Here is a 13,571-nt window from a genome sequence, read left to right as displayed (position 1 = left end):
GACCTCGGAAGGATGACAGGCTGAATCAACCTCACCTGGTATTAGTTCAACGGCCAAGCGGGATTTGAACTCAGGACCCCAGGATCCCAAGACCACCACCATCACCATTAAGCCAACACAAGGCATTAACAGGCTTCGGACCTTCTAGTAATTGAAAATATGCCTCCGTCAATGTGTTTCCTCAAAAGGGTATGACAACAAACAAACAGTCGAACAAACAAAAAGTTTGGAATAGGGATGGAATACTGGTTTCCTTTTTTATGACACTTACCATGACAGGAGCACTCGGGGAAATGTGTCCAACTTTGATCTCGTCATCAGCATTTTCAACGAAACAGGTCTGTGCCCATGATGGTGAAGTTTTATTCTCCTGAAAACGCTCACCACTTGCCCGTGACGTCATAACATGACCCTCAAGAGCCGTGTGATCGTCATTGTGCCGCGGAGGTTCTTGCAATTCACTTGCTTCCTTCACAAAGATCCGTAACCAGCAAGGTTTTTTGGGGATTGAACCTGCGTGTTCTTCTTTTGTAAAGTTCACAAGCCAGGAAGGGTCTGCACACAATGGATTGAAAAGTCACCATCAGGATAAAAGCAACAACGAAAACAACAATTTATCTTCAGACCCTGCAAAAAGAATGAGTCAGTTAACTGGTGAGACTTCTCCTGCAAACTGGAACCTGGGACCATTACAAGATGGTCTTCAGAGATCATGTATTGTCAGTTACTAAGCCTCATTGGATTTCACGTTCAGTGGATTTAACGTTTTTGCTGATGACTCTATCCTCTGCCGTACCATCTGTCATCCCACAGATCGGCAAGCAGCAGCTTCTTTGCTCTCTGCAGACCTTGATAAAATCACAAGCTGGTCCAATACGTGGAACATGTCTTTCAACCCTGATAAATCTCACCCTCTCACTATGTCTCTCAGAAAGGACCATCTGGAACCCCTCCCCCCTCCCCTCTCCCATGTACTTTCTCAACAATCCTCTTGAAGAAGTCTTTTCATTCAAGCTTCTGCGTCTCACGATCTGCCATGATCTTTCCTGGGAAAGCCACATTTCCAAGCTGGCCTCCAAATCCAGTCGCCGACAGGGCATTCTCCATTGTGCAAAGTCCTTCCTTGGCACACCTAAGCTCCTGACCACAAACAAAGCTTTAATTCCTAGCCTGATGGAGTACTGTTCTCCCCTCTGGGCTGGTGCTCCTGCCTCTCACCTTTCTCGGCTTCACGCTGTGAAAACCAAGGCATTTAGGATCATTGGTATCTCCCACGATGAGGCTGAGTCTTTGGGTCTTTCACTCTCCCTCACCGCAGGCAGGTCGGTGGTCTTTCTGTCCTACATCCTCTCCTCTCCGGCCACACCCCCCCCCACCCCTCGCACTGTCTGAGATAGCCGCCCACCCCCCCCCCCCCCCATATTTCTGCAGGGCGCTCAAGGTCCGCCAGGAACCCCCCTTCTGGTGAAACTACCAAAATCAAGAATCACTGCTCATCTTCACTCTTTCATTCCTCTTTTTACCCCACCTGAGGAACAAACTCCCACACTCTTCAATCCCACTCTTCCCTCAAGGTCTTCAAAACAGATGTTCTACACCATCTCTTATCTTCCCCCATCCAAAACCACGATATTTTCTAGCCCGGCTAATCCACCTCGTTCAAATTCCCTGCTTTCCTTCCTGAAAGTCTCTGTCATGTAAGAACCTGAAATTCCTGTGGTGTCCATCTTGTTTACCCTGTGTACCCCACCCCATCCCTCTCCCTTCCACAGATCTCCTCATGTCTCTGTTCCACACTATTTTATCCTTCCCTCTCCCGCCCCTCGTCGTCCTGCTCCCCTTGTTATAAGTTCTGTGTGTTAGCTCTCATACGAGCCTTGACATTGCATACAAAAAACCTTGTGGAGATGTATACTGATTGAAGTTGGAACCCATGTGCAGCTCAGTAACTTGATGTCTTGCAATCCATTGTTATGCAGGTGATTAAAAGCAGAAGGAACTCAAAAGCCTCATCCAAAATGTCTTCACGAGGATATGTGGACAATTTGGGCTATCCACACCAGATCGTACGCGAAGTTGGAATCCCGTTTCATTCCTGATGTGCTATGGAGAACAACCTAACAGTTGCTGTGAAGTCTTTGCTTGAACCTTCTATGACTTAGCACTCCTGAGATTATGGAATATATAGTAAATTGGCATATCGCTTCTTAATGAGGTCATTAAAGAGAGGTTTTGAGGAATAATTTATTTATTTATTTTTAAAAACTCGTTGCTTTGAAGATCTGCACAAAATTGGGGAATTTCCGTGACATTGCGTTCCTGACATTAAACATACCTACAACTCGTATCACCTTGATGATGTAATTTGTAATGTCACGTGGGAACACCACCAAGTTGCATCCTTCAGCCTCTTTCTCATGAATGTTTCTGCTCAATTCTAGGTTTATTTATTTTATAAATCCAACCAAATACTTATTGAAGTTTTCGAAAGTATTCAATTGTAAAAAATAAAATATAAACATTACCCCTGGTTGGGGGTGGCGGTCATCTCTGAAGCTCTGTAGATGTGGATCTCTGATCGGCTTAGAATGGCTTCGATGTCGTCTTGCCTTTTGGTTCAACGTACAGACGAAAGCCCGAGAGTAAAAAAGGAATGAAAACCTCAGAAATCAAACTACATTTCTGAGTTATCCAGAGATAGATTTTGAAAATGGTTGATTTGGAACATTTATGATCAGTGTCTTCAAAAGGATAGAAACCTTACCTTAGAAATCAAACCGCATTTCGAGTCATAAATGGTGGATGATATTGTTACGGCTGTGGAAATTCACAAACCACCATTCAGAGCCCTCAGGTGAGATATCTCGAAGTACCTGTGTAGTTAGCCAAAACCCGTTGTATAGAGGGAATTTATGTGATTCATCCAGGCTGCGACGCTTTGAGTAAGCCATTTTTTCTGTTCTATCTTTATTTTGAACCAACCACGTCTCAACCTCCATCACACAATAACCACGCCACCGCCACCATCTACGCTCCCACATCATCGCATCACCGCCATTCCCAAACGGCACCATAACCATCAAACCACCACCGAAAAGCCTCCACCACCTTCACCTCTCTCCTTCTACGGCCATTCCCGCACCACCTGTGAATACTGAACGTCGGGCTGTATCGGGCCCGTTCGGCGTTTGGTGCCGAGCGCACCGAGCCGCGAGCGCGAATCGCGGCCTTTCCGAGGGAAAATCCGGATCAAAAACGCTACACGCCCACTTTTCCTCCGTCCAATTAGCGAGCGCGGGGCGGCTTGGCCCCATCTCCAGGCGCGTGTGTGAAGTCGATATATGCAAATTCTAGGATCAGGGGAGGTTCACGCCCCCGTTTCCTCTGACCAATGGGCGAGCGTGGCTCCGCCCCCGAGGTCATTCTGATCCGAATATTTGCATATTGGCTTCTCCTGCCCGCCTATAAAAAGGCAAGCGCAAGGCAAAGGGAGTGGCAGAGTTGGGTCGGTCGGGTGAGGAGAGTGCGGAACTGAAAAGAGTGGCAGAGTGGCAGAGTCGAGTAAGTCAAGTCGGGGGAGTCGGGTGAGGAGAGTGTGGAACGGAGAAGAGTTGCAGAGAGAGTCGGGCGAGGGAGAGCGGTGGAACTGCAGGCAAGGGAGCTCGGGTCCGAGGCAAGACGGACGGTGGTCGGCGACGAGGTCGCGGTGTGGGATCGCTCGTCTCGGGACCCAAGCCAGCCAGCCGTTCCTCTCCCCCAGGGCATCAACAATTCCCCCTTTCCCCCGTGCTGAGATAGTGCAAAAGGGGGCCCCGTTCCCACCCCACTCCAAACGTCGTGCCAACGAAACCCGCCAAGGAGCACGGAGTCGGGGCACAGCCGCGCAGCCACATTTGCGGCTCGCCCGCCAACGTGTCACAAGGGCGCGGGTAGGACCCCCCCCCCGGTCTCGCGGACCTGGCCGCTCCTCCAGGTCACGCGCACATTTGGCCTCCAGGCCTGTCTGCCCCCTTGTCTATGAGGGTGGCTTCTTTCCTTTGCTTTTGAGTAAATGTGTGTTGGCGCCGTCTGTAAAGTAAAGCTGTATAAGTGTTGCCGTGTGTGCGCGTAGTCGGTATTAACTCTGCGTCGTTGTTTCTTTTATTGTTCTGGTTACTATTTGTGCATTTTGACTGTATGGCTGTATATACGTGCTTTCCGTGTGCCAGGAAATAAATGTGCATTGTGTGAACTGTTTTCCCGTTTCGCTTTGTCTTTTCTCGATTGACCCTCCATCTTACTTCACGTAAAGGGTTCGTAGTGGGTGCAACGCCTGGTAAATAATCTGAACCATCGAGGTTGACAATAACACCGCTCGGTTATCCCGATAGTACGGAACGGGCCGCCCAAGCGGCTCGTGTCCGGAGTCGACCTGCGGCGAGGTACGATCGCCCGGTTTACCATCCGTGTGGGTACTTAGGTAGGTCGAGTTTGGCGAACAACCCTATCCTACGCGGGTGGCCGATTGGCACGATTGTGGTGAGGTCGAAAGGCCCACCAGTGACTGGCTCCGTGCGATAGCTCCCGGAGAGTCACGACTGAATTGTCCGTCCGGTGGGCGACGTGCCGCGATCCAAGTTACGTGGCCGTCCGCACGCTGGTGGGCACGAATTAGCAACAATATTTTGACAATGGATGTTTTCACAAGTTTACAGCATCGGTGACCTTGACATTGACCTTCAATCAGGTCTAAAGTCATACCGTCGTGCATCACTCATTGACCCCTACCTACATACGAAGTTTCATCAAGATCGGGCGAAATGTTTTTGACCGTATCACATCGACGATTTTTCCAACTTTGAAGACACGTGACTCGATAACCAGGAGGAATTAAAAAAACCGGCCCGACCAAATTTAGGTATTGTTCCATATTATCAGAATCCGAAGAAATTTCGAAGATCGGATCACAAACGGCGGAGATAGATTTTGAAAATGGACGATTTCGCAACTTTGGAGTGGACTTGGCCTTGACCTTCAATCGTGTCAAAAGTCATACCGTCGTGCATCACTCATCGACCCCTACCTACATACCAAGTTTCATCAACATCGGGCGAATTTTTTTTTTGACCGTATCACATTGACGATTTTTCCAACTTTGAAGAGACGTGACTCGATAACCAGGACGAATTTCAAAAAACCGGTCCGACCACATTTAGACTTTGTTCCATATTATCAGAATCCGAAGGAATTTCGAAGATTGGATCATAAACGGCGGAGGAGATAGATTTTGAAAATGGACGATTTCGCAACTTTGGAGTGACGTTGACGTTGACCTTCAATCAGGTGAAAGGTCACACCGTCGTGCATTCCTCATCGACATCTACCCACATACCAAATATCAAGAAAATCGGAAGAAAAAAATGGGGACGTACGTACGGACATCGAGACTGGTTTTATTAGGTCATCTCGTTAGAGATGACCTAAAAAAGTCAAAAGATAAATATCAGTATCCAGGACTGGTTTCCCATGTTGAAGCCAAAATGCTAATGGCGTTTCAATGCTGGACAGCCAATCACAGCCGTTACTTCAACCATGCCTGTTGTCTATCACCAGCAGTTGCTGCGAGCTTCCTGTCATCATTGCTGATGCAGGATATTGAATGGCCATGGATTCACATTGTTTCGATGGTGATACGCTCAAATATGTAGGACTGAATAAGGCTGGCTTATTTCTGGCACTTCATATTTTCCTCATCAGTGGCCGCCGCTCCAGCCGTAATAGCTGTGTTGTTGACATGGGATTCGGCAAACGCGTCGACACAGGTGCAGTCCCAAGTTATACTTCTCCCGTTCTTGTAGGGGACGATGCTCAACCCATCAGGGCGTATACTTTCACCATGGTCTAAACCAAGGGGTTCCAAGACATTTTGCAATGTTTTGCAATTTTGGTACCCCTGCCCCTTGAAGGGCAAGTTTGACCACATCATTCAAGGCAGTCTCTTTGTGAACCACCGGTGCTAAATTGGCACGCCAGACCATGATGGCTGAGTGGATCCATCATTCGACCACATCAAAACTTATGACTCTCACAGACCGTCACTCCAACTCGCAGAGTGACCGCAACCCTCAGGGACACTGTGTCAAGCTGGGTTCCCAGAGAGGGAATGGGGACTGTGTGTAGCCACGGCCCACTCTCCTTGGTCACTGTGGTCAAAATATGGGCTCTGGCGACCTGATTCGCCCCGTTCATCAGTTTGGAAAATGACACTCTTGCTGCCGCGAAGTCCCAAGCTTTTTGGCTGAGCCGGGACAGACCTTCGGGTTCATAGGCACCGGCGTAAACCAAGCTCCATGTCGACGCAGCCGCTGCCAATGCCTATATTTGTGCCAAACTGCCTATGGGGAACAGAATGGCATCAACCAAGGGGTGGACAGCCAGCAATGAAGAGATGAAGCCAGGGAGGGCAATGTCAGAAGCCTTCCTGAGAACCCAAACAACCCTGCTTAACTGGAAGCATGGCTTGTGGCCAAGCCATGTCATCAAAAGCGACATTGGAGATTTTGCTAACAGTTTTGTGGACGGTGCAGTCAAAAGCTCCGAGCTGCATACTATTCAGGTAGGAGGGAATGCACACAAGATTATACAGTGGCTTGGGCAGGGCAAAGCAATTTTTGAGCAAAACAAATGCTTTATGTGTATCAATTAGCTCCAGGCAGCCTGCCATTCAAATCAAATCGTCGTGCTTCTCGGTAATGGCTTTGGGCGATGGGCTAAAAAAAAGATTGGAGTGCCAAGAAGGGTGCAGTCATTGGTCGGGAAAATCTTTATTGGGGTGGACTGCCTTGACGAGGGCCTCGGTACGTTGACAGTCATCTGGCAATGTGTGGTTAAGAATGGTTAACTCGCACTTGCCGCCATTGATCTCAAGTCCAGTGTCGGTCAGTTGAGCGATGATATTCTGAAGGTCAGCCAGCACTTTCGCAGGCTCATCACCAAACCATGCATCATCGAGATACCATATATTAAGTTCTGACTGAACCGAGGACTTGTTTCCCGAGCTAGACAATGCCACTAAGAGGTCAATGCCCAGGGAGAAAAGGCCAGGCCAACAAGGATCGCCCTGTTGGATACCCGTTGTTAAAGGAATGGTGGATATATGCTGGGGATGTGCCTTCGTGTTTCAGACAAAAAAAAAAAAATCACACTTCAAGCAGTTAAACGCATTATACATGTTGATTTTAAGGAAGATGCGGATTGGAGGCAGATTTGTCAAATAGTGTCAAGCAGTGTGAGCAGCCACTACACACCCACCTTTGGTCAAATGGTCTAACTGGACAGGGCATAGCTCAGCCCCAAGTTGGCGGGAAAAAAAAAAATCGACCTCCGGCTTTGTTCTAGAGTCGACGAAACGTGTTGCCCACCGCCATCTTTCTTGGTCAAAGTGAAAGGTTCATGCAGAAACAACAAAAAAAATTATCCCCGTGTGGGAGTGACGGTCATCTCTGCGAGAAAATATATAGCCTCCTGAAGGTAGGGCAGTTTTTGCAAACTTTGAAGTCACGTGACGCGAAAACGAAAGCGAATATCGAAAATCCGGCCCGATCAAAATTTAGATATTGTCCCATAGATTCATATGCCACAATCAAATTCAAGATCGCTTGAGAAATGTAGGAGGAGATAGACTTTGAAAATCGTCATTTTCGCATTTTTTGCCAACTTTGAAGTCACGTGACACGAAAACGAAAGCGAATATCAAAAATCTGGCCCGACCAAATTTAGATATTGTCCCATACATTCAGATGTCACAATCAAATTCAAGATCTCTTGAGAAATGTAGGAGATAGATTTTGAAAATCGTCATTTTCGCATTTTTTTGCCAACTTTGAAGTCACGTGACACGAAAACGAAAGCGAATATCGAAAATCCGGCCCGACCAAATTTAGATATTGTCCCATAGATTCATATGCCATGATCAAATTCAAGATTGCTTGAGAAATGGCGGAGGAGATAGAATTTGAAAATCGTCATTTTCGCAACTTCAAAGGCCTCGTGACCTTGACCTTCGGTGACCTTGAAAGTCATACCATCGTGTACGTCTCATCGACCTCTATCAGGATCACTAATGACCAGATCTCCCGCTTCAACTTCATTGTGAACGGACGGACGGATCGTCACCTCTCCTCTCAACACCAATATTATTAGGTCATGCTCGAAGAGATGACCTAAAAAGGTGAGAGGTGTGAGAAGGCGAGCCCCCGATTCGGCAGATTCCTTGCCCTGAAGAGCCTGAAGGTAGCCTGGTCTGAGCCCGTTCGGGCCTGCAGCCGACCCGGATGGAAATAGATTGACCGATGACCAGACAGAATGCTCCGAGAAAACCACCGGAGCGGCCATTTCACCGTCCAGCATAGCCGGTAGGTTGAGGTGTGGTGGGGCAGCCAGATGTTTGGCTTGAAATGCATTAGCAATTTCAGCTGATTGTGGAGCATGCCCCTCACAGAACGCCAACTCTCTGATGGAGCCCCTGATGTCCATGTTGGCAAATTTGGCCTTCACCCTTTCATTAATGTTGCCGGTCATCAACTTCATGGAACTTAATGCTGGCATTGCTTGAAAGGGCAATTGGAAAAGGTGGCAAGCCATCCAAATCAAAAAAGAAAAAAACAACAGCTACATGGCACTTGATTTTAGATGTCAGTGAATCATCAGGGGAGTCTGGTGCCTCGAATCAGACACCTTATTGGCAAAAAAACTAAAGACCAGGAGGCATTGCCAGGCCAATGGGAAATGGTCCTCAAGGATGTCAAGGAGAAGCTGGCAAAGGGCGTTGGCAACAGGAATACAAGTGCCCTTAGGTACTTTTCGGAGTACGCTGAAATTGTCACGACATCTTGACAAATAGACCATGTGGAGGTACTCGCTATTACCTTCAGAAAATGATTTTCGTTGTGCAGATCACCAATCTGGATGAAATTTGGCATACTTAATGAATTTTAGATGCTGAGTCCAAATCCACTTGTTTCCATGTCGAGGATGTGACACAATTGGTCATTTTTGGCAATTAAAGATACACCGAACATTAAAGCACGATTTTGACCCAGAAATGAAGAATCAAGGTGAGACTGATATGTACGTCAAAGAAAACTCTTGTGAGGTCTTAAAATGATAAAATATGTTTATACAGAGCCCTATTCACTGTTATTAAAGATGTTTATAATTAAAGGTCGTAAACCGAAGCAGTTACATATTTTTACCGGCCGAAAACGTCTGGACCGACCAGACAGGCCTTCGAGTTGACCAAGGCAACCTTTTGCTAAAAAGGCAGCCACACTGGCTATTAAAGGGAGTTACATTGGCTATAACGGATTAAATAAAAGACAAAGACACTCCGCGACTCAGCCTGATGAAAAGAAGATTACTGTCTTAGAACTCCAGTATTTATTGCTCTGAAGCGGTTGCTGAACGAGGCTCTTGACTGCTGTTATTACAAAACTCAAGTCCACTATTACATGCTAACCAATCTGAATACTACTGTGGAGTAGATTACCACAGCAAAAGCAGTGTGACACCCGCATTCACAGTTCGTCGTCGGAATCATCGTCAGTTCCGCTTTCATCATCCATAAGTTCCATTTCTGCACGGGTCTGTTCATCGTTGGTGCAGTTTTGACACCCACAGCACTCTGTGCAGGACAGTCCTTTTGACCGGCAAGAACACTGGATGGTCTCGCATTTCGTCTTCTTGCAATTACATTTCGTCGCCTCTAACAGTTCCTTCGGCGCTGGTGGTTTGTTCAGCCAGTGAACAATCAGTGCTCCGTTGCAGATCGCAGACTGATAGTTCACTCTTTTGCAATGCAGCATCAGAGCGTCGCTTGTAGGCGGCAACTTCTGTTCTCCCAGCGATTGGCTGTAGAATAGCTTGTAGCGAGCCTCATCCACACTCTTCATGGTCGGCTGATTGTACATGGCGCAGACGAATTGTTCCAGGTCGTGAATGATATTCTGATCTAGCGAGAATTCTCGACGAATGCTCCCGAAACAGGTGATGAGATGGGGACCCTTCAACATCAAGTCAAATGGCCTTGTTTTGCCCTTACCATGGAATGCACTGGTGGTATCACTTCCCGTGAAATTGTGCAAACCTATCAACGCATCGCAGATAGAACTTTCCAGGGCATTACTCAGCTTCCTAATGTCAACCACGATAATGTCCTTGGGACTTCCTGTGACCAGATGGAAATTTCGCGCCCGAATCGACTTCGAGTGAGCCAATGCCAACACAAACACATCGTTGTCGAAACTCTCTATGCGCACCGACTCTTCATTCTGTCCCGCGTGAGCGGCATGTAGCAGGAGCTTCGTGTCAGCTTCCTCATGGTCACATTCAAGTTCAGGTACTGACGACACAGTCATGACACCATTTGACGCCTTGATTTTCTCACATTTGCTGGCATGACTGATGTACAACAGCATGTCACCCAGTTTTGATGGAGAGATGTTTCTCGTCCACGATTCGACGATGAATTCTATCAACGCCTCCTTGTTGGCTCCGCTCAGGAGATAATTGGCCCACTGTTTTGGAAGGGCTTGATCGCGTCCGTAGATGATTCACACCTGAAGATCGCCTGCCCTGCCCACTCGTCTGGCGTGCTCCAGGCACTTGATGCTGATACTTGGGTAAGTATCAAACACCACGTCCAGTCTAGAAGATCGGTTATGCCGTGCTTTGGCCACTACGATGTTCAGCACCATCTCTTCCAGTTTGCCGAAAGTGTTATGCAGTGAACCAGCCTTTATCGCCTGAATAACAGCCATTCCATCCACAATTATTGCACCTTGGATAGGCCGAGCGTCCACACGGCAATCGGGCCACAGTTTCAGTATATGGTTGCGGAGTTTGGCTTTGTCCGTCTTTGCAATTGAACCATCACCGGATGCCAGCGGGAAAGATATGTTTGCCAGTGGGTATTCGAGCAGATCGTGGAGTGTTACATTGCTTTACTCGCCAATCAACAGCAGTCGTGTGAAAAGACGACGTTCATTCGCAATTTCAACCTTCGGCGTCTGCTGGTGGGGAGTCGCCGACTTGCCTCACGCCTTCGAGAAAGTTGCCAATTTGGCCTTCGAAATCGGACTGAAGAATGGGACCTCACCCGAGAGAAGCCGATCACGCATGAATTGCACGACAGCATTCTCTCCCTTGACATACGTGTTCATCAAGCCCGCGGAAGTGGCTGGCGGTGCAATGACATCTGAACTAATATTGACGAGTTCAAGGTGAGCGCCAGAGAAAGGGTTAATCATTTGAAGTACTGTGTCCATCACTTGTACCACCACTGCTTCGTTCTTCTTCGAGCTCGACACATCCAAATCCTTTCTCGTTCGGGGCTCGTTGTGGATACCCGCCATGCACTCACATTTCCTTGCGATTTCCGCACGTGCTGGTTGGGACAGGATCCACTTCTTCACAGGTGTGCTTTTCTGAGTGTAACCAATGATGCCTCCACTGGTCTTGCTGTCGCTATTTAAAGTCTGCTCTATGATCTGATCACACGCAACACTACTAAATCCATAACGAGTATGCCGTTGGGCAGTCCATTTGCCGTCCATGCACGCTTTAGAGGTGTCTGTGTGGGAGTGCTCAAGCCCGGCCATTTCCAGCCAGTTTACGGGTAAGTACCTTGCATAGTTTAGGTGATCGTACGCAAACTACCAGGGCATTGACGCTCTCGTGATCGCAAGGTGTTTCGGCCAGTTCGAAGTACGAGTTGCCCATATAAGCTCAAGTGCTAGCTCCACCATTTCCAAGTAGGGCCATGTAATGTCCACACTTTGGTGTTTGTTCAGGTCATCCCTCACCATGAGTGCTCCCGAGTATAGAACATGTAAATTGAGGTCTGAGTCACCCTGCTGTGGACCCTGGCTGGCTTCATCCTCTGTAGTTGACTGTTTCTGTTGTGGAGCTACTGTCGACAACAGCAGCCTGAGCAATGGAACCAATATCAATGTCCTTCATGTACACCACTTCGCTCTCAGACATTTTTGGTGGACGATAGAAAATCATGTCTGGGTACCGTTCCTGCAGTCTTTTCTTCAGTCTTCTTGCCTGGTAGTTAGCCTTATCCTGACTTTCGCATACCCTGAGTAGGTCATTCAACATCTCACACAACTTCTTCACATGTATAGATTGCTTTCCATCAATGAGTCTTACCTGGATTACTTTATCACAGAAAATGTCAAATTTTGAGTCATAGTTCACTTTCTGAGTTTGGAGTTTACTGTCACTCTGTCTGTGGTTTGTGTTATTCACATACTCATAATAACATTTACGGTGATAACAAACTGCCAGCACCACACAGTCTTTATCCTTTATAGTTGTCATTATTCTCACATCACGTTCATCTCTCCTCTGCTCAGCAGTTTCCCTCAGCTTTCCTCCATCCTGTGTTTCTGACAGGGACAACTGATCACATTGAGATTTTCCTTTGACACGGATGAATTTGTCTTTTTTCTGGCATATCACACAAATTCTTGGCAGTACACCAGCTGATTTGCCAGCCACCCTTTGTACAGAGGTTCTGAGGGATTTTTTTACGTATTTTGTGGTATGAGTGCCCCTCTTATTCTAGTCCGCCCACCACCTCACTGGCTCTAGCAGAAACTGCAGTAGTGCTGGCTTCTGATTTCCTTTTCCTGGCTTCAGTACGTTTTATATGATCCTTGTTACAAAACGACGCATAGCAGAACCGGTGACAGCCGGCATCCGCAGGAGGATCAGTCATTGGCAGCAGTTTCATTATTTGATCAGCCAGCAAACGGCATTTGTTGATAGTTTCACAACCTGTGGCATCGCACCAAGCCTTCGCACACTCACATACCTTAAGCCAGCTCTTATCCGTGAATTGCGTCACTTTCTCATCTTCCTTCCCGCTCAAGTGTGAAACAACGCATATTTGGTTGTTGAAAGCCCAAAAATCACTCGAAATCACCAGATAATCATGGGCGCCGCCATCTTGATTTGTTGTTTCCTGGTCGTTTCCTCCGTGATTACAAGCACGCCACGTCCACTTCACGGCGGTAATTTCAAATGGTAATAACTGTCGGTGTGTCAACTTGTGCATATGGAAACAAGTAGGAATTTCAATGGTGTGTTCTCATGAATGTACAGGGTAAATTTTGTTTAGATTGGTGATCTGCACAACGAAACTGAACGAACCGACCCACCTCCACATGACCTAAAATAGGTGGAAATGTCCATTGGTTGGGCAGGGGTAGCCAGGGGTGTGGGGGGGGTGTGATCCCGTGGCAAGCAGGGCATGACCAGTTGGTCAAAAATACCACCGCCTGATGCCAAGACAATTTATTGCAAGAGTAGTGGTCAGAGGAGTTGCATGACCGACACTGGATTGAATGCTTCCTCGTGATGACAAGCTGGCATATGGGGCACGGAGGTTTATTGACTAAAGTAACCCTGCTGAGAACTAAGGGGTTAGTTGATGCAGAGTAATTTCCAGAGGTGCCACCAAAGGAACTAGCAGCGCCACTCATCACTCCAATGGATCGAAAGCCGCTGTCAAAACTGTCATCAGC

General features: G+C 47.5%; 1 protein-coding gene across 1 annotated transcript in view; it reads right to left on the bottom strand.

The window, feature by feature from the left end:
- The window catches only part of LOC147007737 (uncharacterized), an 85,156-nt gene that overhangs the window by 16,646 nt on the left and 54,939 nt on the right, over positions 1-13,571 (bottom strand). Inside the window, exon 8 of the mRNA XM_085866490.1 lies at positions 272-555. Coding sequence (XP_085722616.1) covers positions 272-555 — 284 coding nt within the window. The remainder of the gene's footprint in view (positions 1-271; positions 556-13,571) is intronic.

Source organism: Eptatretus burgeri, unplaced genomic scaffold, assembly GCF_056783735.1.
Source record: "Eptatretus burgeri isolate ZD-2024b unplaced genomic scaffold, Ebu_testis_v1 Ebu_testis_scaffold_32, whole genome shotgun sequence".
NCBI lineage: Eukaryota > Metazoa > Chordata > Myxini > Myxiniformes > Myxinidae > Eptatretus > Eptatretus burgeri.
This window is presented reverse-complemented; position numbering and strand designations above follow the sequence as displayed.